This window comes from Ooceraea biroi, chromosome 2 (assembly GCF_003672135.1).
Source record: "Ooceraea biroi isolate clonal line C1 chromosome 2, Obir_v5.4, whole genome shotgun sequence".
Classification (NCBI taxonomy): Eukaryota; Metazoa; Arthropoda; class Insecta; order Hymenoptera; family Formicidae; genus Ooceraea; species Ooceraea biroi.
This window is the reverse complement of record NC_039507.1, coordinates 4,732,304-4,760,027: the sequence shown is the minus strand read 5'-3', so window position 1 is coordinate 4,760,027 and position 27,724 is coordinate 4,732,304. Positions and strand designations below refer to the sequence as shown.

The following is a 27,724-nucleotide window of genomic DNA, read 5'->3' as shown; positions in this document are numbered from 1 at the left end:
GAATTAACATCGAGAATGCCGATAGGTGAGAATGATTCATGATCAGGACTCGGTTTCGCGCGAACGTTCTGAGAAACGGTACCTGTCTCGTCGTAGCGTTTAATGGACAATATTAAGATTCGACACACACGAATACATCAAAACGAGAACGCATGCCCGAGTCGAGTACGTGCATGAATAGTTATATGTTTCTCTGACCGGCTCGCGAGGAACGGGGATTCTTTAATGGCAAGGGGTCGCGATCGCGTTAAAGAGTTCCTTTGTAACGTGATATCGTCCTTAAAGTTAATTAAAGGGGATAGTTTAATAGGACTCGAAATGTCGATAGTTTAATGGGATTCGAAATGCCGATGTGACGACATTTACGCGATATTTATGCGATCGTTTCGTGTGAATAACTCGGTACCCGACATCTATATCGTAATTGATAATCGCGTTTTAATGGTATCACTACAGTTTCGCTTGTCTACATCGATAATGAAAGTTCTTGATAAAAAAAGTCATCCACGCCGAGCGGAGGCTTCGTCGAACGAGACAACTTTAACTTAACTCCTGCTTAAATCGCGAATGCACTGTGCGCCTTCGCAGAGGCAAGCTAACTTTCAGAAGAAGCGCAGATAGTGCAAGACCTTGCACCGGTCTTTCTGAATAGCAACACTTCCAACGACTGGCGCTTCTAATCCATGTTTTTTTAAAGGCATCGATGAATTTCACGGCTCGTCCCGACGAGTCGGACTGCTGCAAGTACGACCGTGACTAATCGCTTAAGGTATGGTGCTTCGGCAAGACGGTTCCGAACATTAACACGAGACTCTGTCGTTACTCGAGAGGAACCGTGATGTTCCCTTTGTTCCCGCGAGTTCTGAAAAGCGAGAATGCGCTTCGAAAGAAATGGCATTGCGTTTCTCGTTTTTCTCTCGACAGGACAGGGAATGTAGCAGTGAAGAAAACAGTCGGACGGGACAGTTATGCCGGCGATCTTGCACAAAGAATAACAAGCGTAGATTTTTCCACAGAACTTTCACTTATATGCGCCACGGAGTACGCGTTTTTCCCGCGCATTTCGTACACTCGTTCAGAACGATACTTCCGCCATATTAGAAAACCATTTTGCACTATCTGACGCAACACAGTAATGTGGATTGTTGTGATTCGGATAGTGGTGATAAAGCTGCGTGCCGCGACGATCGAATAACTCGGGAATTTTGCAATGAATAAATACAGACTTGCATTTGCGAGGCGCATTCACTTATCGTCGTGAATCATCTTCGTAGTGCCTGTTCCATCTTGGCGGCTACCTGCCGACTATCGTCTTTATCGCGATGCAGCTTTTGATACGTGTGGCACGATTACGATGTTATTCTCGATATTGTGCCGCAAGCCGCGATACCACACGGTGAAATGTACGTACGTGTAACCGCGAAAGAAATTATTGATTAAATTTATCTTGATCTTATCAAGTTGTGGCAAAGCGACAGGGTGAGACCGACATCCGCGCGAACGAAGTAACGATTAGACAAGGGATCTACTATGCATAAATACCCCGACTTTGTCCTTTGTTTCCACGAAGCTACGTGTCGTCATTGCCGATGCCGATGCGTGAGTAAAAAAAACCGACGTGCGTAAATACGTTAAGTGCAACCGGTAAAACTCCTGAATTTGCGTCACAAAATTGCGTCATGATGCGATACATTACAATAGAATAATTACTTATGCAATACATCGTTCGTAAGATTTAGAATAAGCATCGTAAGCGTGATTCGTTCTCTAAAGGACCGTCTACAGGACGGTTGTAAGATTGCAAGCAGTAAGAAGTAAGAGTTTCTATTGGTCAGTTTTTGAAATAATTGATTTCGATTGGTCACTTTTTACTGCTTGCAATCTTACAACCGTCCTGTAGACGGTCCTTTAAAGCCTATTACACAATGCAAAGAAACAGGCAACAGGAACAGGGAATAGCTAATCGCGTTGCTCGATTTGGTCATCCGTACTCAAATCGTGTAACGCGATTGGTTATTCCCTGTTCCTGTTGCCTGTTCCTTTGCATTATGTAATAGGCTTAAGCCTATTCTAGCAGTAAGAAGTGGTCAGTCGAAATTGAGTATTTCGAAAACTGACCAATGGGAACTCTTCTTACTTCTTACTGCCATTGTAGACTGGATTTTTGGACTACGAGACAAAGGTGTTCTCAACGAACAAAAAAAAAGACGAAATAAGGACGAAGGATTTCTCGCAATGTTCACTCCTACTTCACTTGTTATTTGCCTACGTAAGTTCGTAACACCCAATGCCCACCAATCGAAACGAGTGGTCAGCGACGACTCAGGTCAGGTTTCAACCAATCAGGGTGGTGCTGAGGATGGTGGGACACACGAGAAAAAAGGATTATAAGTAGCTCGAGCCAAGGACTTAGTAGAAGGCACATTAGATATACAGACTTATATTAGATACGCGTGCGCGTACACACACACACACACACACACACACACACACACACACACACACACTCACACATATTTCCGTTCTGACAATTGGCAAAAACTCAGCGTTAGTATCGACAGCGAGATCAAACTCGGAAACGCAGTTTCCGTCTTTCCATCTCTCGTGTCGACAGATCGGCCGATTTCAAGAGTTAGCCGAGCGTAACGAGAATTTTCCATTTTCTCCTACCAAAGCGCGCTATCTGCTCGGAAAAAGCCTGCAACTTTGGTCGATACATCCGTTATATAACGAAGACGTTAAAAAGGTGCAATTTGCACAGAAACCGAGAAACTCGGGGAAGCCCGCTATTTTTCCTTGACGCCATCGATTCTTATCGGAAAATTTTATAACGTCAATCCGAACGCTCTCGATGCCGCGCCGTTTCGATAAGGCGTGAATACGTAAACGGGTGATTCCAATTATGCAAATGCTCGATGCAACGTGTATGACGTGATTAGATATTTATATTCCCCACTTAGCGCCACACCAAATAAAATTAAAATTCAATTTCAGTCAAACGCTAATTGTGCAAAAATATATTTAACAGCCAAAGAAAAAACTTTTTTTAAATTAATAAAAAATTTTAGTAAAAATTTTTAATTATTTTTTTATATTTTATCTTTTTACTATACTATATTATCGAATAATGCTTTGTGTCTTTAAAAAGAAATACTACATATGATCCATCGTCAGTATTTTATTAATCATCTTATTAATAAACGTAACGTTATGCTAGAAGAATAGTCCACGGATAAAATGTTTCAACCAGACGTAATAATTCAAACAGACGTAATATCTAAAAATAAATCGTTGAGAATGCGTCTCGAATTCTCGCGCGTTAGATATCGCGACGCTGCGCTGTGCGATCTCAACGAGGTGAAATTTCGCATTTCAGAATCCTCCACCTTTCGCGTGCAGACGTGTCTTCGTCGCAGGACGGATTACCGGTCAATTAACGACGTGACACCATAATTGGCGCGGTAATTCGATCCCCTTACGGCCGGGTCCTCTGGGGGAGGCTCGCGCGTTTCTGGGCCCCGAGTTAAGCGACCGCGCGCACATCGTTAAATTAAAATCCTGGGGCGTTTGCCGGCACCGACATGGCTCGCAGCGGACCATCCCGGCGCTGCCGTCTAATTTGTAGCGCATAATATTCGAATAATTTGCACGCGTTAATGGAACCGGCCGTGGACCCCTCGTCGAGCACGGCGCACGGAAACCACCTTGCAAATATTTGTGTGCAATAAAAGTGATTGGACCCGATGCGATGGGTGTCGGATCAAGTCACTAGAAATCGGAGCGAACACACACAAAATGTACGAAGATATGTATCTTTAAAGATATTTTCGAAAGTAATCCAAGTTGGATATCAAAATGCAGTAAGTACATTAATAGCAATTACAGTGTGATTACTTTCATTCATTTATCTGATACCATCGAAACATTTTTCTTTGGCATCCTATGACACTTGAGACGTAGTTCCTTTCACGGATGCAATTTTTATAATTAAATCGATGCGATCGAAATCAATTTAAACTCTCATCTAATCGCGGATGTATCTTATCGATGACGTATCATCGCACAGGCGACGCTTCGATTCGTCTGACAACTTCGTAACAGAATAAAAATATTGTATACGTTTCGTGCGTTATCTTCCGATCCAGAGGTTGTTGTTTGCAAACTTTCGTAAAAATCGCGATTGTGACGGATTCTTGCGGCTGAAACTGACATGAGTGTGCGTAATCTTGACGATAGCGACGAAGCGTAAAATGACAATGACTTTAATATACATATTATGTGTGAATTAGAATTACGAAATAGCAGTTACGAAGTGATGGCCTTACTGCAATGTGTGCGAAACATCTTTTGCTGAAAATAATCAAATTGTCTTTCGTGTAAGTAATTAGAGAGGGATGTTAAATATAAACATCGCGCAGACGGTCTGCATATTAAGCATTTCAACAGACGCATACACGTACAGCAAGCTTAGTCATCAACGTGTCAAGAATATACACCTTCCCCGCAAACACTGATTTACGAGCCACGTGCCCGACACAGAAACTTACTTTCCTGGTTCGGCGATTGGTTTCCGCATATATCGAAGCGGTTATTTCCCTAACTACATTATGTTACAAAGCCTTCGGCAAATTAAAAAAACAATAGTACGTAACAGGCGGGGACGGTATTACCGTCTTGTAACAATTCTGCGTTTCATATTGACTTTTATGCGTTTTCCACGTAATTCAAATACAATCATTGAATCATTTTGATACTAATTTACTACTTATCTGTGTGATTGATTTTAATCGATGCGTTTTGCTGAAAAATTTTATTTCGAGATCATTCTTTCCTCATTCTATCCCCACGCAGGTCATTATTGAGTATTTTGAATTCAACCGGGATTAGTGCTTCTATGAGATAATTCCTCGAATAAGTATGATAAAATGTCGTACAAATTTGAAAACTAAAATTGTCCTCCTCTTTTTCTCTTTACATTTTATATAATAAAATACTCTATTAATTTGATTTGACGAATTACAGAATTTATCCAAGTATCCACATTTCGATATTCATGTGCCCTCTTCCTCACTCTTGCTGCCTCTTCAACATGCGCCTATCTGCGATGATCGTATCGTGCAATTTCTATCAGTGGCAGCCTTACCTGCGATATCCATCACACGTTCGGATCCGTTAAGGAGCCAATGCGTTTAATGACGTTTCGTTCATGTAATGAGACCGACATGGCCCGGGGGGGTCCAGTGCACAGTGCGCACACTTCTCCCCACACGGAGATCGCGCAGCGAGGGTGGCTTGCGCGCAGGTGGGAGGACAGGGAGGACGTACTGGCAGGCCGACGGCTGCGGTGGGGCTACGGAAGGGGGCTGGAAGGAAGGGGCGGTAGGGGGGAGGGAGGTGGGACCCGGAGTATCGGCGAGCGAGCGAGCGAACGAACGTGCGAGAGTGAGAGAACGAGGTGAGTAGTGAGTAACTGGGAGTCGCGACCGGGGGACTCACTCAGTCACCACGAGATCGGCAAGCCGAATGGTCAACCGCGCCGGTGGTTCTTCTGGAGAGTCTGCGACGAGTCGAAGGGAACTCCGACGAGGATCGTCGGAGGATCGCAAACCGATCGGCTGGTCCCTCGGATATCGACGGGCGCGATCGTTCGCAGTTACCACGATCACGACACGAGTGGAGGACCCCAATTGCGACACGGCAGCCTCCCGACGGAGAATAGACCGACCGGGGATCACGAGGATCGTTTCGGAAGGACGTCGCCGACAATGTGCAGATTTCTGGTGCGCTGTTATGTCACTCTGACGGCCATCTGACACGCAGTAACGATTTACCGGTGCATCTTCATCCCGCTTGTCCGTCTTGTCCGGTCCGGTATCGTGGCTTTAGTATCATCAAGGGTCTCAGCGTGAAAGATCAGTTCGTCCAGTTTCGACGGTCCAGGTAAACGACGCAACAGTGAACGACGACGGCCTACGACGGACATTCGGCGCTTTCGGAGCAACATCGAGCAGCAACGTCGAGTTCGCGGCGAGGTCGCGAGTGCGCAAGTGGATGCGAGCAGAAACTGTCAACCGGAGCAACCGAGGACTCCCTTGCAGAAGGACGAGGAAGAGATGACCCTCGTGCTGGTGGTGGCCGTAACGTTCGCCCTCGCCGCACTAAGGCGGTGTGTGTACATTGCTGAATTCTATCTACTTTCTCTAATGCGAATATACACTTCCGCTTACGTACTTTACGTAGCCTCGCGAAGACGAGGTATTCGGCGCGCAAACACTCGCCACGCGGACGAAAACGGGTCGCCGGGTATTGCATTGCGTTGGCGCGTGTATCCGCTCTTCCAGCCGGAGTGCGCTGTAAAGTTACCACATTGCTGGCGTTGACGTCTCCGCGAGATCCCATGCGCTCGCAGAAGACTGAAAATCGCGGTCCATCCCCGTCGCGAGGCAGGTTCGCGGAACCGGGGGGAAAGAAAACGATCATTCGTCTTCGACTCGACCGACACGACAACAGGTTTTACTGAAACACATATAATGACGCGACGACACGTGAGGAATCCGCGCGATCTTTGAGGTACCGTTTCTCTGCTCGCACGAAGCGTTGTTCTTTGTCGTATTTATCGATTTACCGCTGAACGGATTAGCGATCTTGACCGGGAGACGAACGGTTAGAGAGACAGAGATAATCGGACGTGCGTTTCACGGCAAACGGGGAAACAGTTTAGCGTAAAGATGCGTCCACAATTTTCCGTTACCGGTACAGTCGTTCAAACTTGAACGGTAAATGAGTTTCTGTTTTCTACCTGCATGCTACTTTTCAATCACAATTTATTTACGCAGACTTTTGTCAAAGAATTGACTTCGCTTAACATGCCTCTGTGCTTTTTTCGCTTCTCTTGAGGAGGATTATTCCTGTCTGAGAGCATTCTAGTTCTCGTAGTACACGGAGAAAAAGAATACAAGGTCGTCTTCTTACATCGTAATTATGCTTGTACGATAACCGTTAGTTCTACGCGACGTTCGAATAATTTACTATCATGTAAAGTATTATGTATTATCTCTCAGGTGTCATAATCGAGATGCGCGCAATCTCGCTTAGAAAAAAAAAACAGCTTAAATATGCACAATCGTGCGTAGAATCGTACATGAGTTTACCATTCATCTGTTGGAATCTTTACAAGACATTTATCACGCGCGTTAACTGTAATTCCAAATCTGAATTTGTGTCAACTTTATTTTCCCCGTTTATGATGTTTATTGACATATTGACATACACTGTTCGTAATCGGTAAGAAACTTTTTCTCTTTTTTTCTCGATCTACATATTTAATATTTTTAAAATGTATGCATGTTAATATATAATATATGCATGTTACTTGATTTACATAAAGAAATTGCTTGCACGAGGAGAAAATTTTATCGTACAATATAATCATCTTAAACATGATAATTTCATTATAATTGCCAATATTAAATGTCGGCATTAATTTAACGATACACAAATAATTACATTCGATTTTAAATTATAACGAAAACATTAATTACGTCAAAATATTCTCTTTGGAAATGATAATTAGATGTACCGATTTGGTACCGATTAGATATACAGATTTGGAATGATAATCGACGTACTAATTGCATGAGCTATTATATTAATTGAAGCTCAGACAACAAATATGTTTAAGCTCCATATTATGGTGATAACAATGCACACGGTTCTTACAATGTTAAAAGACTGATATCTGAAAGATTTATGATCTCGTTATTTGCCGAAATGATACAACATTCATACCAGACATATTTTGCTTTATTTACACCCGTAAACTATATACATTTCCTGGAGAAAATCTCTTAAATTGTGGAAAATTTATTACAAAATCTTGATATTTATTTATCCGTTGGTCAGTAAAATAAATTTTCCGCGCAATCATCATGTCAATTGACTTTGCCTTGCCGGATCAATGTTTTCAATTTGACACTTACACACTTCAAGAATTTTTATTTGGCTAATCAATGACTAAGTGATAAACTGAGTCAGTGCACGAGATTAGGTTGCGTGTATTTATTTGGCTTCGGTCCCGGAACTGTGTAAAGAGATAGATGTCTACAGCTTAACTCACCTACGACCCCTATCGTTAGTATTTCTATCCAGACTAGCATTTATTAATCTGTCCGACTTTCTTATCAATGTTTTTCATTTTTATAATTACGTCAATGGTGCAAAACCTTATGCATGATATACATTTACAGCGTCATTCATATAATATGTGACAGAATTACGATTTAGCGAGTCCGTAATGTATATACTTGCAAACAAATCTTATCTCCTTCCAGCAAATAGTAAATAAATTTTACATTTTATTCGATGCGGATGCATTAGCTGTCGAAAATTCTAAGAATTTAAATCACCAATCGTTTCGACTGTATCTTTAATCTTATCGCGGTACGCACATGATCCTAACCGCGATGAATAATTTAAATCTATTTATTTCTATCCATTTTCTGCAGATTAAAAGCAGCTCTTTTAACCGCAGTACGTCGCTGTTGTTCCGCGCCACTGCCACTTTCGAATTAGATACTCATATTTAATTCGTCATGCTTACCTAGACTTCCAACTCGTTATAAGTGCTTGAATTAATCAGCAATTAATTTACTTTGAGTAATTGATCATACGATCCAGCGATAGTTTTATAATTCGCGCGGTCGGGAATAAGGGTAAAATTTTTTAAACTTGTGAATTTCAAACGGGTGAAAAATATAAGTACACATGCGGGAGTAACATTCTCTTTCCATATCTATGTATATTAAGCTGTAGTAAGTTGGAATACTTTGTTACAAAATAATTACAACTATTTTTGCAAATATTTTTAGAGATTATTAGGTCCACTAGAGACATTGATTTAAACCGTAAATAATAACTGAAATCCACGTTGCAATTGTACAATAAAGTCTTCCCATCAAAGGGGTAATTCCCAACTCCGGGAAGACAAATTTGAATTCGTCATCGAGCCGCCTGTCCTCCACCACCACGCCCTCCTCCTCCTCCCCGCGGAAGGTACGGTCGCCCATAGAGGCGCACGTCGTGTTGATACGGGACACACACGGACTGTTTGCTCGGGTACCATCGCGGACCCCTTTTTTTCGTGTAGACTCCGACTCGAGTCACAACACTAGTAAAGTTACAAAAGCCGAAGGCAAACAGATCCGGGGACGGGCCTTAACCGGTTTATTAAACACTCGTGCGCCCCGGAGGTGGTCCTCATCGTCGCTGAAAGTGGCGACGATGCGGCCGATGGAGACGACGGCGATGTCGACGCCGGCTCGGTCGTCTTCCGGGGCCCAGGCGTGTACCGCGTCCTGCATACGTGCGTCTTAGCTCCAGCGTTTCCTCGCGGCGGGAGAGGAGTTCACTACTCTCTCGTACGCAAGAGGAGACGATTCCTCGCGGAGGTGGGAAGGAACGGACGAAGGAGGAGTCAAACAACACTTAGGGCAAACCTTCCTCTCTTTTGTCAGGGCGAGTCAAGCCGCCGAGAAACGACTTTGGATACTGACACAACCGCAAGCTTTCCATTTTAGTTCGCTAATAGTTATTATGAGGAATTAATTCCATCGTGACGCGTTTCTATATATCTCAGCATCGGAAACAGTAAATAATTTTTAATTGCCATCGGAACGTCTGCTATGGTTGATAGGTGTAGGCGAATCAGCCCTTGATGTATCGTTATTTCTTGTGACACCCTGTATAACATGAGATTTTGACAAGGTACATCGTGGAATTTTTGTACGTCCCTTAGTGTCACCGAGTGACTTACGTCCTACGAAGGAAATAAAAAGAAAGTAAGGGCTCGAGAGCGACTTGGATGCGTACTGGGTTGTGGTTTTGGGTTCAGCAGGGTTCACTGGACATATTATGGGACAGACGGGCACTCCAGCGTGAAATGAAAATATTATGCCAGTGCTCAGACTGCCGTGCCACGCATGACACATTGAAGAATCGCTTATATGCATTATATAAAAGTCAAAGATTCACAGTGCAACTCGTAACGAAACGATTTTTCTGTCGCAAATCGTCTTTCATGAAAAGATCACGCTGACTCTCAGTTGATCAGTGCCTCCTATCAAGATCCGATCTAAGATAGAAATCAGACAATAGACCAATATTTCTCTTTGCAACGTCAGCTGTCCTAATGCTGCGATTTATAATCTTGAACTTTCTTTGTTCTTCATTGCAATTACATAGAATAATAATTGTGACAATCACAAATTTGCAAAAAACTCCTTACTCTATTCAAGAATTAAATTACATAAAGAAGACAAGTTTAGATACTTCAGAGTTTAGATAGAGATACTTAAAATTTTCTAATCTACAATTATATATTAAAATTAAATAAATTTAAATAATTTATACAATATAATTAAGCCACACAGAATAACCGCGATATATATCTTCACCGTTGTAACTCTGCGTGCAAATAATCATTTTGCCTATACATTTTCAATTAGGACGACACGGTAACTTTCTCATGTTCTCGTAAACATTTTATTACTTCTTTTTTTGCAACATCGTAATGAGCCTTAGCTGGACAGCAGCAGCTAGCTTGCATCTAATTCTGACCAACACGTAGTGCACACGTCGACGATGAAGCATCGAACGATCTGGCCGAGGCCTCGGGGTTACTTTTTGCGGCAATTTGTTAATCGTACTTAGTTACAACCGAAGGAGCGACGCGAAGCGTGTGCCGGCAAAGAGGCGGAGAAGTAAAGACAGAAAAAGATAGCCTGCAAGTAAACCTGGCTCGAGATAATTTTAATTTTATATATTCCCGTCTAGTTTTCTGTTCGGGTTCTCCTGTCCAATTACAAGCTAACCAGCTACCGATCTCGCTCACGTACTCGCGTATCGTGTGATACGCGATTTATGCGAAATCGCGGTTCTGGAACAAGGGCGACCTCGTGTCGTTTCAGTTGATTTATAAATGATTCGATAAAATCGATCGCGTGTAGTTTGAAAGTTTTACGCGAGCGTCGCGACGCAAGACTTTCGCGCGCGCGGCGTTCCCGATTTCTTGCGCATTTACTTGCGACGATTTGTGCAACGTTGCGCCGCACACAAAAGCAGGGAAGCGCTTTTTTACCGCTCGATCGATCGATGAAATAAATGCGCACGTGGACGCTGTGAGCGCTAAAAAACCAGAGTGGACCGGCAATCATTACATTGTGACGCGAGTAATAATACGTTGGCTATTAATATGTAACTCTTAATCGCGCGCTACTAACGCGATGATAAGCGGAAAGTAAAGGTAACTAAAGCCGCATATAACACGACTATTTATGCATAAGATATGTTAAAACGCATATCCTTGAGTTATACCTCGTGTTAGAAAATATTTCTGTCTTTTACGAAGTTACAGATTACACGGTTGCAAGTCTCGTTTAAAAATACACAGTAGAGCTGAGTGGAGCCATCACTAACCCAGCGTTTCTATAAATATCTATCAGCATAAAAAGAACGATAAATTAAATACGATAATGCGACTGTCGCGTCGTCTCGGTGACAGGTTTCAAGAGTATCGCGATTGCTTTTAGATAACGGGAAAAATGCTCGTTTGTTTTGCACGATGATCTCTTCCTATACGCATCCGAGAAAATCGTGGACAGATTTACTGCAATCGTAACAAATCCCCGATAATTAATTTCAGCCGCGAAGGAGGTAACGCTCTCTGCATTGTAATTTAGGATTACCCGCGGTTTCGTTGTCCATAACGAGTCGCTAATTACTCGGATTTACGAGCGTGTTAAGTATATCGGCAGTTCTCTTGTGCCGCGTTTAAGGCGCGTCGGCGGATTGTTCTCGTTGCTTTCTCAAGGTAACTCCCGACATATCCCGCGGCATTTTCTTAACATCTTTTAATGTTTCATTTTGCCGACATCTTTAAAGGATTACGTTAGTAGATCGATCGCGCGCTTGATTGCCGTACTCGATAACCCGAGCGTCCCGAATAACTACGCGATTTTAATTTTTAACGAGATATTATTTCTCCGATATTACGGCAAATCATACGGTACACCGGTCGATTGCTTAATAACCGGCTCAAAGCCGAACGGTGCTTTAATCGCGAAACTTAGCATCCCAAATTGGGCAAACGCGCGCCCCACATATACCTTTCGTGAAATTTTGCAAGCCCGGTCGCCATCCTCCGTTCTCCGCGTTTCATCAGCTCTCGATTATTGTCATTAGCGGGCGATTTCAGCGGCGTGTTAGTCCAGCCGTCGCGCGCACGGATCTGGAAGTTCACGATGCGGGTGGCACGCGGTACAGAAGTGAGGCAATGTTTAAATTACACGCTGCATAGTGAACCAGGCTTTACGAGGCCCCGCCGCAAACTCTTCCATTCCACCACCTACGACGGCAATTACAGGGGCCCGGAGCGAGCCGCTGGCGCACCGCAATAATGCGCTCACTTCCGCGACTAAGCACGACACGTGGAAATTATAACGCGTATCTCTCATTCCTCGGGACGAAACGATCGCGTCTTTGAAGAAAGACTGTAATGCGCCGACTGCTGCAGGAGCAGTGCGCTAACAAGTAGGCGTCGCATCAGGCGCTTTCTGCGCTTTTGATGTCGATGCAATTATTTCCGCATATCTTAATTCCGGAATTCATTACTTCGACGTAGGCGCTCGATATAAAATAATTAGCTCATTGTATGCGTCCTAAGATGTTTATCGTCGTAAATTATGTCAAGCTTGCTTTAGAGACTTAATCCCTGCGAGCGCAATTGAATTAAAATATCGATCGATTCCATTCTTTATCCATCTCGTTCATATATATTTGTCTTTGTTTCGAAGGATGGCAATTGCCGCTAAAAAATGTCTAGCATGATTAAGTAATAATTTAACAAACGAGAAACTAAAAGATGGAAAGATTTGGCGCGCATCTCGGAGAACATCTGCTATCATACCGCGGGAGTGTTTGACCGCAATCGGGAAAGAATTAAGCTAATTAGTTGTATAAATATGCGAGAGTCGTCGCCTATGCACGCACGCACGTCGATTCTCCAACAAGTCCGGCCAATTACGAAACGCGCGCTAAGCAATGGCCGCGCGACGGATCCGAAGACAAGTCCCCATCTACGATCTCTTGCCACCTGACGCCATCCATCGTGCGGCTGATTGCTATTCTCTACCTTGAGGCCGCGTGCGCAATGAGCGATGCGTTCATTCATACAGATACGCGGGCCCGAGCACCGCGGCATCGAGCGTGCTCGTCGTGATGTATACAGGCAGAATGATATACACGACAATCGATCCGAGATGAGGCCACGGCATGAAAACGCAGCGTTACACGGACCTCGCGTCCTCGCTGAAAGACACCAGGGTTCGCCGATTGCCGCGATTTGCGACCGACGTGTTTATTATTGCATCGAAGGAAAAAGGACACAATGTCTCGAGACGTCATGATAGCTAAAGCGCGATTATGAAAGGCGAAGAAAAGATCGCGAGGAAACGTGACAAAGGGGCGCATCAGTTTCGCGGACGCAGGATGAGCGAAGACTCATATATTCATTCTTTGGTGACTTTCTTTGATAGGTTTCAAATAGTTGGTCTCTTCCATCATCCTGCTTACGTGCACAATTAACAATTTATACAATTTCCAGTTATACAGTAACGTTCAGAATCAATCACGTAACGCTCGAAATCGACGAGATCAAATTTCCGATAGCTTCAGGGTTGGGCGACCGGTCCCGCCTGACAATGGAAACGTGTCTTTGTTAATTCAATATCTGGTCGCACGCCTAATTTAATTTTTCCACCGCGTTTCGATTATTTGTCATCTGCCCGAAACGAACTGGTCACTGGTTCGGGCCAGCGACACTAAACCTATCAACGCAACGAGTTTCGTAAGTGACTGCATCGGTGCGTCGTTTAAAAGGAACAATACCGGATAGCTCTGCGCGTAGGCCGCTCGTGACAGCCGGCCCGGCGAAAGAATTCATTTCGCGGGCGCTTCGTAAAATCGATTACGTATCGAGCGGGCCGCGCGTTATTCCGCGCGGGTCCGTGGGTGGAGCGGGGCCGGCGGCCCCGTTCGTGCCTGACCATCGACAACTTTGATTCACTGCGATTGTTGCGAGCCGGTTCAATGATCGGCGCGACACACCGACGATGCGGCCACCGTCGCGCGTCGCCCGCTCCGTAACGCCGCGCGTGCACGCGAAACACACGTACGCGCGTCGCAATCCGCTCGCCGGCACAAGTCACGTTTACACACGAGCACCACGTGCTCGCGACGCGACCGATCGCGCTGCCGGTTATGTATGTTACGGCTGGGACGTCGATCGGCCGGAGCGGCGGATTTTCCATCCCATTTCGCCGTGCACACACAACCGAGGGGTTTATATCAGACACGAAGGCTAAGGGGTTAATCTCTCGCTGCCGGGCATCCGACGTTACACGGCACGCTCGTTCTTTACGTGGTGATTCGCGACCGGTTAGTTAAATACGGGCACTCTGGGACAGATATAATTTTGCCGGCTGTCGATGCTGCCACGGTCACGCTATATTAATCTCTGTGTTTATTGGTGGTATCGGCAAAACGACGATCGGGAGGCGTTTAAACGTAGCGAACGACAAATGCTTTTATGAAGGATTGTCATTAATATTTCATTGAATGCTCTTATCTCAGCTGTTACTTTTTCAAGTTTTTCTGTCTGTTTTCCATGTGATATATTGAACAATACATTTTACATGTCCAGCGAAACGAAAATAAATATAAACGGAACGATAGCAGACAATTTTCTTCCGAGTTACATTTACGAGACATGCACTGTGTACATAATACATAAATACGATACATAAATCCTTATATATCGAGAATTTTTCTCGTCAATCTGAAATGGATGCCTCGATCACCTGGACGATGACAGAATCTACCGTGTTTACGAGCCGGGGTCGAGGCCGTTATCGGGTCGGCGGGTCGCACTGCGCAGGGAAATCGTAAAGGACCCCAAAGGGTCGACGGAGGCGTGGTATACGTACCTAGTTCCATCTGAAGGCCCCGCTGACGTCTCTGTATATTCACGGTGCGCGAGATCGTCGTCGTAAAGGGCCTCTATGGGCCGCGGCGTGAGAGTTCGATTTTATGTCCGTCCCGATCCGGGACCGCCCGTCGTCAGTCACACGATGGTCTCCGCTTTCTTTAAACATGGCACACGTGCTAGTACACGTGCGTTTTTTTTATAGTCCCGCGCACGATAGTCTCGTTCCGTGACAAGGAAATTGTCATTTTGTTCTCGTATTCGCGCGCATATTCGCGCCGTTATCGAAGCCATCATTTTCGCGGATTCCGGAGCCGACCGGGCGAGAGTTAGCCCCACTCGGTTAGCGCGATTGTGAACGCGCCCTTATCCGGCCGCTCGTAAAAGACACATTGCGGAATCGAGCGCGCGACAAACGGCGAATTACCCCTCGGATGCGACGAGATTGAACGACCAGTTTCTTACCCATTGTGTACACCGTTCCTACGGATCTAATGGACAAACGGAAGTTGGAAGTTTGACTAAGTCACTGCCATGCAGTTACTCAAGCAGACACGTGGATCAAAATGCAATGACTTGTTGATAGCTTTTTACGCGGGGATATCTATGCGTGACCGCATAAATAATTAGGTACGTTAATTACGAGACTAAGTACATGAAGGCATGAGAAACGATAAACAACGTAAAGAAACGATATCATAAATCACGAGCGAATTTAGTTACGCAGTTTTTTGATACATTTTTTTCGACAAAAGTTGCACCAAGCACCAGACCAGCAGGAATGCATACAATGAATAATTCATGCACGCCGATTATTAATTGCCGCACTGATTTTATCGCGTTATGCCATTCGCACTGAAGTGATAATCTCAATTCCTGGCATAATATATCTTACTGTCATTAATGTCGCTAACTTGCATTAGTTCATTAATATGAATGGCTTTTCTTCTATGAAAACGGAGGAAAATCAGCATCGGATTATGATAACGATTGGTATCGTTTTGATGAGAATATATATAGTAACAAAGATAAAATCTCTATTTCTCTCATAGTAAATCATAATCATAATATCGTATGTACAATTATCTATGAAAACTTTGACAAATTGAAAGATTACTAGTAAAAAAAGTTTCTGATTGAGAATGATATGAATCTAATCAGTCTAAATTTATTGTTTTTTATTTTTAATTTGAAAAATGTCAGTCTTCTCAAATTTTCTACTGAGACTTAAACATTTAAATGTCTAATACTGAATCTTAAATCTCCGGAAAAAATTAAATAAAATATTCTCAAGAAATTTATTTTTGGATTTGAAATTTCTGAATGATTATCGGAGATCGCTGGAATATCTTCTTCTCGGAGGGCAGTGATTCGAACTAACAACGTAATTGCTTAAGATTTCTTCCGCAAGATCCTCCTACTGTCTTAGTTAACAATATAATTCAGACGCCGCAGCGTCGAGCTTTCTCTTGCACATCCACACACGCGTTACAAACCGCTATTAAGTCAGGATCGGGATGAATTATCTCCAGAACGCATATCGATCTGACGGAACATCGCGCACCGCCGCAAGCGCGATAAGATAATTAACCAGTTCATAAACCGGCCAAGCTTGCACGCTAAAAAAGTATCAGATTCCTGACGCGATTCTATATATAGATTGAAAAAGAGATTCGAACAAATTGTAAAGACTTCTTATTGCATTACGTCATTTCATTACCGATCTGTGCCTAAGAGATGAAAGCATGTTAATCGCAGGAAATGTCGTATATTAATTAACATCGCATATACGTCTATCAGTGTCTATAGCGTCTATATAGCGTCTGTCCGATGCTATCATTATTATATCCAGCTCATCAGAGGAAACGTCCAACAGATTAAACGAGGAAAAGCTTTGCAAATACTTTTCAAATCGTATATTCAGCGCGTCCAAGAAACAACTGGGACAGCGGTTACCCGATGCGGCGAAAGAAAATCAAGGGACTTACGTAATCCCCGTCATCAATCGGGAAAAAGGGGTAAGAAACGGGGGGAACGGGGGGAGGAGGTGGGTGGAGAACGAGAGAAAGGGAAAGGAAGACGAACGGCGTCGCGCACATCACGCTACACCATCGACCGCGCGATTAACGTGTATACGCACGATCGGCCTGCGCGGGCGCTTTCTTACGCACGTGTGCACACGCGTGTGCGGTCTATCACCGGCCGGAGGAATCGAGATAACGTAATCGACGATGACATTGAACGCCGTAGTAACCGACCGCGTGCATTCCTGCGCGCCGTCTCAAAGCCTCCCCCCTCTTCCCTTCCCCATCCACGGGTACCCTCCCTCCCTCCCCCCGGCTTGCCCTTGTCCCCTCCGCTCGTGGCTGCGGTGGCGGACCGTCGTCTCAGATCGACTCTTGCACCGATGCCAACGGTAGGTTGTCACCTCTGGATATAAACGACGGGTGACGTCAGGATGACATCAGTGATCCATATCGTCGTAACACCGTAAGGCGCCTAGCTCGCGTATTACAGACGCTTTACGACGCGTCAGCGTAGAGACACTTCTGATAATACGATGCGTCGGCGATGCGCAGCAGGTAGAGCGAAGAAACTGAATACGCGATGGATGGGGAGGAGGAGGAGAAGGAGGAAGAGGAGGACGAGAAAGAGAAGAAGGAAGAAGAGAGGAGAAGCTAGAAGACGAGGGTGAAGACAAAAGGAGCACGCGGAGACGGAATTGACCGGGGGAGGATGGGGGAGGGGGAAAGGAGGAGGAGAAGGTAAAGGATGGAGGTTAACGCGCAACTCCGGCAACTTAAAACCCCTCAGCCACATTTTATGGGTGGGGTCGTCCTCCGAGAGAATAAGTAAGAGAGAGAAAGAGAGAGAGAGAGGAGAGAAAGAGAGAGAGGAGAGAAAGAGAAAGAAAACGAGGACTAGCCGATGCGCGCCTAGTAGTCCGGCCAGACGCAAAATGCAAATCTCCGCGCGCCCCGCTAATCTGTCTGGTGCATCCGTGAGGTCGGGACCCATTGGCGGAGACTGCGAGGACTGGGACCATGCGAGGACCGTGCGGGTCGTCTCGAGTTTTCCCGCGTACCTCGTAAATCAAAGGCCATCCGCGGAGGCTCTGCGGCCGAGCGGCCGACAGGAAGGAAGTCGAGGTCGGCGCGCGTTCGTCGCACTGACGCACCCTTGCCTGATTCATATTCAGAGAAAGCTGAACGCACGGGAAGCTGCGGCCGCGCACAGTCGGGGACTTGACGGAGGAACCGGTCCAAGTGGCGCGATCCAAACTCAAACGTGCGGATGACGCGCATATCGATATACATCACAAATGATCCAGTTAGCTCTTCGTCTCTGGCAACTTTTGCTCTTATTCGCCAATAATTGTGACGTATTTGCGAGAGAGCCGGCTCATGTTTGGCTTAATTTGGCTCATTTTAGTACTTTTATTTATTATGTTTTACAGTTAGAGCATTTTCCGTATTGTTTGTCGAGACGTTAATTTAGTTAATTCAGTTTCGCAGTTTTCGTACTTGAATCAATACTCGCAGTTCGACTCCTTAATCAGCACTCGATTCAGAACTCGAGCGAAGGAGAAACCCGACGCCTCTGTAGACTGCTCCCGACGATCCTCGACGTGTATACCGTATCAAATGTTGTGAGCCACGTATAATCTATCTTTTCTATGTGCACGTCGTGCGTTAACCCGCGTGGTGCGATACTCTCTCGCCATAGTGCCGATGAGAGTGCGGCGTTTCCTCGGTGTATAAACACACGACTTACGCCTATACACAAGCATTCACGCGTACGTATACTACTTGAGGAGGTGTAGAAAGAGAAGCGACTACGCGTCCCACATACCTGCATGAATGACGTTGCAAGTCACAACGAAAGGCGCGCGTTTTTCACGATAAAGCGTGTACTCGACAGTCGCGTGTCGCTTTGCACGTACGGTATATCTAGATAACTATGCGTCATCGTTAACTAATGATTTCTTACGAAACTACTGTAATTTTTTGCCGCTTATATGTATGAGAAAGTAATTTATAATCTAATCTGACTTCTCGCACACGTATCTCGTAACTGAAATTTACGTACGAGCGTCGAGCTTCGAGCACTTTCTTCCGAGCACTTTCGCTACTTTGGCGTTTTGCAATCGACAGGAATTACTTGGTCGGACGAAACGGTGCTTTCGGATACCGTATCGCGAGACCTCCTCCAAGAAATTGTACACTCGCCCCGCCACGATTCTCTATTTTCTTTTATCTTTCTTCCGAAGTACGTACCTACACATATTTATCTCCGTGCGTGCATGCGTGCGTACGCACACGTCTCGGCGCGCTCTCGCTCTCGCGCTCTCCTCCGATACAGAGATCCGCGAAGCTGGCCCGAATGGTGTCTCGTATCGGGCACCTCGCTCCCACACTCGCCCGCACGACGATGATATTGCGCTCTTTCTCCGGCACCACCACAGCGTCTCTTTTCGCCCGCGCGGTATGTCCCCCCCCCCCCCCCCGCCCGTCCGCCTCGCGCGCGCGTTTTCTCGCTCCTTTTCTCCTTTCCGTCTTCCACTCGTCGGTCCAAAGAGGCGAAGGTGGAGGCTAATCACCACGCAATCACCGCTCCCGGTGCGGCCGAGACTCCGACCCGTTCCCAGAAAGCAGCAACCGCCTTTTGCCGCCCTGGGGCATTCACCACCACCATCACCACTATCACCACCACCACTAGCACCATCACCATCACCGCGCGCGGTACCGGTGCTGCAAAACCAACAATCTTCGTCCTGTGCCGCGGAAAAAAGAGCGCTGTCTCTCCCCCTCCCCCTTGCTCCCCACACTCCCTTCGCACCCCGCGTTCCCCGCCCCCTTTCGCCAAATCGGCCCGGAGGGCCGACCGATCGCTCGGACTACTGGCATCCGGGGAATCCATCGCGAGGATAGCCGCGATTCCACCTTGGCAGGGCCTATCGAGGGACGGGGAAGGCATGCATTAAATCCGCGGAGGCAGCTACCCTGTCGACACGACACTGCCCGGAATGCGAATGCTCGAAAAGAAGTATATTTTCGGATAATTTCCCCATACGGATGATGGACGTTTCGTTCTGAAATATGTGTTTCGTATCGGCGTTATCGCGTGTAATGAGAGTGCACCGTAAGAACGGGAGGAGACGTCCGCACGAATAATTGCACGTGGCAAAATCCAATGGAAATAATGCGTGCGATTATAGCGGCCTTATAGGTGGCAGATCGGCAATTACGGGCGCGTTAACCCCAGAACTCGAAGATACATGCCTTCATCTCTTCTCTCTCAGGCAGCTTCGCCCACTTTTTATCCGATGCAATTTGCTGGACGTGTTGATTCATCCCGATTCGTTATTGACTATTGCGTAGCGAGGCGCGTAATTCATGTTATTGATTTTATAATAAAACTAACAGTTTTAAAAAAACAATCCTTTCGTTCTCCACACGAACAGTATTGGCCACGTTGCGGACGTATAAAAATAATCCCAACGTATAGAATCATAATTTAATCGCGTGTCGTAGTTCCGAGGACGTGCGCCTGCGCTATTGTAGAAACGCGCGACAAATACGCCGCGCCACAGCGAAAATGAAATCGTAGCCTGTCGTAAACGAGCAACCTCGCATAAAGGTACTTTGTTGCTGTCCTCCCTCTCAGATACGGGATAATGCACGCGGCGAATCGGTAACGGGTAGGTAAGGACGTAAACTGATATAGTTGGGAGCGATGGTCGTTAGGAGCGTATATAATATTGGGTGCACCTTTAGCGTACGCCCACGCGAGTATGTAGTCGTGCGATGCAGGATGCCTGAGACTGCTGGCTCGGGGCAATTCCGGCAGAAGAAGAGGCGCGACTTTACGATAAGATACACAGCCGCGCAACAACCGGCCGGCTTCCTCCCGTGCCTCGTGCTAACGGGCTAATCGAATTGGGACTTATTGTTACGTCGCCCGCGGATTCGTTCGATAGCGCACATCGAAACTTTTACTGGATCGCCGAATTTAAGTGCTCTTGTTTCGTTGGTATTAAAAGATACACGCAATCGAGTAATGTTGACAGAGCATTGAAATTGTTAACCGATCTTTTGTCTAAGGAAGATAGAAAAAGATCAGTCGGATTGCGTATATGAGATACGAGCAAATTTCGTTTTTTTTGCCTCGAAGTCGAATGCTGAAGATTGTTAGCATATCTCTATATAGTAGGTGTACTAATCTCTATAGTATATCTCGTACTATTAGTATTAAACACTTGCCGATCAAATCTAGCGCGTCGAGGCCCCCGATATCTTATCTTTATCGTTTAACCGGTTTTTTGACGTTTGCGATGATGTGCAGAAGCGTGATAAACTGTGTGAGATCATCATCAACGCTACCATTAAAGCATTAGGTGTCGATGGTCAGAATAGGTACGCGATGCACACGAGATCACGTAGCGCGTGTGTGGTCGCTTTCGCTGCTCGATGACTGCGCCACGCACATTAGCTCACGCGTGACCGATGCGCGGATTGTACCTACGAACTATAGTATCGAATTGGCATTATTCGCACCTGAGAGCGGCCGCGACGTCACGTCGCCTGGGGAATGGGTTTACGCGTGGATTTTCTCTGCGAGCATGCACGAACAATCAACGCGCGTTAATTGCCCACGCAGTGGTCCACACGAGGTCTCTTTGTCGGTCCTTGCGATACTGCTAACACCGATGTTAGATCCTGCGGGTCGCTGAATGGCATTGATCGAAAATTGATTCGATACGAAGCGATCGTTACATGGTGCTAACTATCATACGACGCTAATGCCATTCAACAATATGCATGGCTGCCTTATATATGCATGCTTGCACCCGGGGAGGAAATGTAGCCTTCCTGTTAGGCGCGTGATGAGACAGAATTTTATTTTTCTCTTCTTTCTCTTTTATTTTGGATATTTTCGTATTTTGCGTTTACAACAGATTCGCTACATTATTGTTGCACTTATTTTATTGTGGAGCGCTGCGAGTCACGTGTAGGAAAACATTTTCGAAAGACTGTACGCACTGGGGGGTAAGCTTGCAACGTGCGAAGGGAATCACGAGGGAAGTCACAAGCAGTGACATTTAATTGCACAATAAATCTTGATTCTCCGATTTGCAACCCATTTCCTACTGCGGGGGCGACTATTGGTCGCTGTTAAATTGATGCGTAGGTGCAATGGTTGGTACCTACGTATCCGTGTAGGTACCTATACGCCGAGTGTGAAAGTGCGGAAGGACCTCGTCCCCTTCTTTCCCTCTTCGCGTACGTTTCTCGCTCTATCCCTCTCTCGGGTGCAAAATGGCGCGCGACCTTTCTTCAATCGTGGTCCGGTGACTTTATCGGCTTCAGCCGCGAATTATCTATAATCGATTGAGTGTGAACTTTGGCGAATATAAATATCATCTTACACAAGTTATATACTCTTGTCACAACTACTAGATAATATCTTAATTGGCTGGCAGCGTATCAACTGGCTCAACAATAGAAAACTGAGCTACGAGTACTAGTTCCTAAGAAGTGAACGCCTTGACGTTTGAATTAAAATGAATAGGATCCGTATAAATATACTACCATTATATAAAAGATAATAAGAAAATATAAATTAAACAGATTTAATTATACAGATGATTAGCGATGTTCAATCGATTACAATTAACCACTTAATCTCATCTAATAATTACTCTGACGTAGATTTCTGTTTCTCTGATTACAGGCTCGGTGTTATACACGGTCACTCTCACGAGTCTCGCCTTCTTCCTATGTACGGAGATGAACTCGGTTTCGGGATCCCACAATGACAAAGAACTCGCCCCGAATAATTCCGATATTGACGTGGTACGACCCTGGTTACGACCTTGCGGTTCTGGGGTGGTGACCATGCTGAAGAAGCCGTTGCAGAGGCACAATGCGCACAAGGTCCTGAAGAGGGTGCGGACGCAGCTGCGTGTCGCGCAGAATCACTTCAGGAAGGATCTCAAGGACATATTCGAAATCTACTCGAAGGTAAGAGACATACTGTTTGCGCGACCGCGATTCCCCGTAATTAATTGCAACGCGGCGTCAGGAAGGAAGCGGAGGGAAAGGGGGTAGGACCGCGTGGGCAGTCGCTCGAGGGGGACTCGCACGTGCGCACAATGCAACATCGCTGGCGCACAGTCCTACTTTCCGCCGACAATTTGCATCGCTTACGATGTGCCACGCACATCCCGCATAATTATTTTACCCGTGGCGCGCGTAGACGCTCTTCACGGATCTGACGACAAATTGCTTCCGTGGCGTCGCGATATCGTCGCGTGTGTTGCGCCGCTCGTTTCATATTTTATTAAAGGGGCTGTCGTTAAACTGCCGTTTAATTAGATTAGGTAATGCATTTACAAAAGAGACTTCATACTTGTTTATAATGCTGTTGTAGTTAGATGATAGATGTCATATATTATAGATGTTATTGTTTAGTCTACTAGACTCGGGGGAGGGAGGCTAAGATCAGATTTATCCCGGCGGATCCAAGTAATCGCTTGAATAGAGCGATATATTTTGTTTATCGACTTTTATCACTTTGAAGCCTACCACGGGTTACGCACGGCCGCATTCCGAGACAGATTTGTGATACTGTGCCTTTTTGATACAGCGTGCAGCGCGCAGCGTTAGACCGGTACAAACGTGCAGGCTTCGTTATACTCGCTCGCGAGATTGCCGCCGGAATCGCTCGTAGGATCGCTCGTATAGACCGCAAGTGTCTCGGTAGTACCAGATAATCCATTAAATAATTGATAAACGTCCAACAGTCGCGGGCAATTTATAGAATTTACGTAGTATAACGGCATCATAGCACAGTTGCGTAAGATTTGTGCGAGATCACAAATTACGTGTTCGGGCTTACTGCGACGTATGTAAAATATAAACAAATTACACGTCGCGCACGACTGTAATCCGACGTAACGGTAAAACGTAATCGATAAAACGCGATTTCACGGTGGATCTCGCCAATTTGAGGAAATTGATTATCGCTAAAGCGATAGCGCCGGCAAGGCACATATGATGATTATGATCTGTATGAGTAAATATTATCTCCTTGTTCTTTCAGCATTTTTACAAAGTGCTAAAGAGGCAATACAATATGCCTTGGCTGCCTTGCATGCAGCTCGAGTGGTACTACAACAACGTTTCGTGCTTGCCGAAGAATCAGAAGGCTGAACGTGCCTTGCCACAATTACATGATGCTCTTCAGAGATTCGCCATTACGTTCTACTCCCTTCAGAAATACAATTTGCAGTCCGACATCGAGTCCGCCGTCACCATGATAAGGCGGAACGAGATCATCGACGGAATGCACAACGAGATTCTTAGGGTAAGAATCGCCACGCTGCTTATTTCGAACGAGAGATCTGCGTCAACGCCACTGTTATTAATTGAAATTTGCATTGCTATCGCGCGTCAAGATTACCCGTAAATCAATATAATCACTCAAGAAACGTGAGATACAGATTTTATGGGTACTTTGTTAGCTCGATCTACGATGAGGGATCAAACAGCCGTAAACTGTACAAGCGTATATAATGCGCGGGCGATACATCGATCTCTTGCGAGTGAAAGTACGTGTACGTGTAAGAACGAGCCTTTGTTTTTATGATTGCAGTTACTGTGCGAAGTGGAGACCGCTATCGTAAACCTAGGATTGAAAATGCCTCGCACACGTACGGAGAGGGTGATCAATAAGAAGAACTGGCAGGAGAAGGGCGATTTGACTCGAATGTTGATCCAGGATTGGGGTGTGCTAAAAGTCTATCGCATATTCCTGAACGACTGGATGACGGTTTTCCGCAACGCCACCAAGAAGGGAACCGGTCGTTGCGTTCATATCAAGTCTCTTTTTCGGAATATGAAAAACAGGGGAAAGAGTACCAAGGAAACGAATAACCCGAAGAAACCTAAAATCGTCGAGCCGATGAGGCCGGATCTTGCTATGATCGATGATTATTCTTTGCAAAATAGTTCCTCGCCTTTGCTCGGTCAAACCAGTTTCTTGCCTGCGAAACCCCTGAAGGAACCTCAAACAAATGGACTGAAAAAGGAACCTCAAAGAAATGGAAAGAAAAGGAAGCACAAAAAGGGAGAAAAAGAAGAACTAATCTAATTGAAAAGGCGTAGGTGACATTTCGAATCTGAACAGATTCGCATTTAGCACTGATGAGATCTGTTGATTATTTCAAGACACCGCTCTGTACAGCATCGAATCGTACACTGACATATTAACATAACTTTTATATTTATTCCATCGCGATCATTCATCTAGATAGTTTTGCTCGTTTTAGTATTTCACAGTTTTGCCAACGGAAAACGTGCCCGATATTGCATTAAGATTAAGGTATCTCGACAGCCGTGAATAAATAAGTGTTTAATTTGCGACAAGTCTTTCTGATAGTATTAGAAGCGACACTGTCCCGGATTGTGGCGCTAAAAATAATTTTAGATTGATTGATAAAACACGGCTGCATACTAGAGACCAGTATTAAGAGATCTACTTCAGAACAGTATTATATCTAATAACATACATAATACCGAGTTTAGTTGATAGAATCTTGATAGGAACGTTTCGAGGTATTAGGTATATCCGAATCGATCAGACTCATGAAGTATCGGTCCAATAAATCATAGTCGCTCAGTGAACCTGAAATTCGTGGCCGTATAGTGTGTATATGTAAGAGAAGTGCCAGAAGCCCGTTTTCACTTCCGGATATTTTCAGTTAGCTGAAAAATTGCTGACGAGAGAACAGAATTCGTTGTCGATCGTTATCGAAACGCGTATATCCGAGGAGTATAGAGAGGAAGAGAGGCTCAGAAAAAAGCAGACATAGAAATAGACTAGACATTTCGCACATCTCACCGTGATTGTTGCGTGCGATACTCATATCGATATGCCAACTAGTAATAGATTATGCTCACGATCAAAGGGGCTCGTTACACGGATGCTGATCCAAGACCTGATTTGGTCGAATCGGAATCTGCGATACGTGCCAGGTGAACGTGAAAGGATCAGCGACGAGATCACCGACATTCAAATGACTCGCGAAACTTATTTATTCATTAAGCTTTAACCCACGAACGGATGGCGAGAGCTTAATTCAGCTGTGATAACCCGAGTGTACGCGAACGTACAGAGTTCCTACGTTTAACATAGGCACATATACATACACTTGCATTGTATAGATAGCTGCGGGGCCGTTACAAGGCAGTACGCAATTTACGCTCCAGCATCAGGTGCAAAATTTGGAGAAACGCAAAAATTTAAAAACTTTAAAATCTATAAAAATATGAAAAAAGCAAAAAAAAGCGGATTATCCTGCTGCGTCCTCGTCGCGGTTTTGGGTAGCGCTAAAAGCAGGATTTTTATTTTCGCTAGGGCGCGAATGAATTCCAGCGTAGGGGCACCTAAGACTGTCGTAACGGCTCCGATTGTATAGATAGGTATCGTGTGTCGACGCACACTGTACGCACTTAATGACGTAGGATAATTCTCTCCTCTTTTTCGGTGTATCTACCGTAGAATCTCGCCTTGTTGCGCGAACATGACAATTTACCTTAGATACCATATACTACTGGACCGCGCATTCATGGTGGGGAGTGTTGCCGAGTTAAGAGACAAGGATAGCATGTGAGATATGAAGATATAACAAAGAAACTAATACTATTAATGGTATTAGTTTCCTTGTCACACGCGTGGTTGAGCAATGTCTCTTTCCCGTAACTCGGCAACAGCCAGAACAATAGAACAATGATGTGCGCGGTCCAATAGTATATCTAAGCAATTTACCTTTCGTAAATTATCTTTTGAAAAATTATCTTCCGTAGTTAGCCCGTTGACTGTTCGCGCGATTATTGTACGCGCGTGGACAACGCGAGATACGTTTTAAAACGCAGCGGAAGAATCCGCGGGGATTCCGCCTTTCCTTTTTCTTGTGGAAGGAGCCTCCCGCGGTTCCTTCCATCTCGCTCCAAATCAGATCTTCAGGTCGGCTATGTAACGATAGATCGATAAAGAGAGGATAATCAGTGAGAGAATGTCAAGAGAATCCGTTCGCGCGAATTTTGACTTTTATCTGCGCGCCAGCATGCAACAAAGGCTGCGTTCCGATATTGACTGCCAGTACTGAAAAGCTATAGTTTATGTCACGTATACTATAAATTTTCAGTACTGGCAGTAATATCGGAACACAGCCAAAGTAGCATCTCCTTTGCGATAGGCTAAAACCAATATTTATCTGTACATCCGACGTTTTATACTGGAACGATACTTAGACAAACTAGTATTTTAGCGTTAGACGTATTTTTTCTTCTTTTTTTTCTTTCTTGGACATATAACGCACGATTCGTAGACGCGCGTTTTAGACATTATCCATTTTATTAAGTATATGTAGCATATTTATTCGAGCGAGTACACATATCGGTACATCTACACGGCGCGCCGCGGCGTTCTATCGTTCTATTTATTTATCACGTTACCATTGTCTGTGTATTATTTATTGTCATTTCCTTTATATGTAATCGTTCGAAATAAATTGAGTGTTTTGTATCCAATTGAAGTTTAGATGATAGTTGATACCTTTACCACCTTATTTACAACGTTAATCCACATTATCGTCTTTCATGATCTTTACTCTGCGATACT

The 27,724-nt window shown here is 45.0% G+C and overlaps 1 protein-coding gene and 1 long non-coding RNA gene across 3 annotated transcripts; one reads left to right on the top strand and one right to left on the bottom strand.

Annotated features, from left to right (window-relative positions):
* On the top strand, positions 1–27,630 carry LOC105281707. 2 transcript variants are annotated; one of them, XM_011343127.2, is made up of 4 exons: positions 1–25; positions 22,772–23,061; positions 24,143–24,406; positions 24,695–27,630. In XM_011343127.2, the coding sequence occupies exons 1-4, from the start codon at positions 16–18 to the stop codon at positions 25,190–25,192; spliced, it is 1,062 nt and encodes a 353-aa protein (XP_011341429.2). In that variant the 5' UTR covers positions 1–15; the 3' UTR covers positions 25,193–27,630. The 2 variants fall into 2 exon arrangements, with proteins under 2 accessions (XP_011341429.2, XP_026831254.1); XM_026975453.1 differs by lacking the exon at positions 1–25 and adding an exon at positions 5,577–6,168.
* LOC113563617 lies at positions 21,935–22,830 on the bottom strand. Its single transcript, XR_003407545.1, has 2 exons — positions 22,740–22,830; positions 21,935–22,418 (listed from the first exon to the last, which is right to left on the bottom strand). It is a non-coding gene; the product is annotated as an uncharacterized LOC113563617 (long non-coding RNA).
* Positions 27,631–27,724: the final 94 nt, after the last annotated feature.

Bases quoted from the DNA above. Each gene is read 5' to 3' on its own strand.
- LOC105281707 (XM_026975453.1), top strand. From the start codon at position 6,114: ATGACCCTCGTGCTGGTGGTGGCCGTAACGTTCGCCCTCGCCGCACTA. The intron at 6,169-22,771 runs GTGTGTACATTG...CTCTGATTACAG, and splicing joins CCTCGCCGCACTAAGGCGGT to GCTCGGTGTTATACACGGTC. The intron at 24,407-24,694 runs GTAAGAATCGCC...TTATGATTGCAG, and splicing joins TGCACAACGAGATTCTTAGG to TTACTGTGCGAAGTGGAGAC.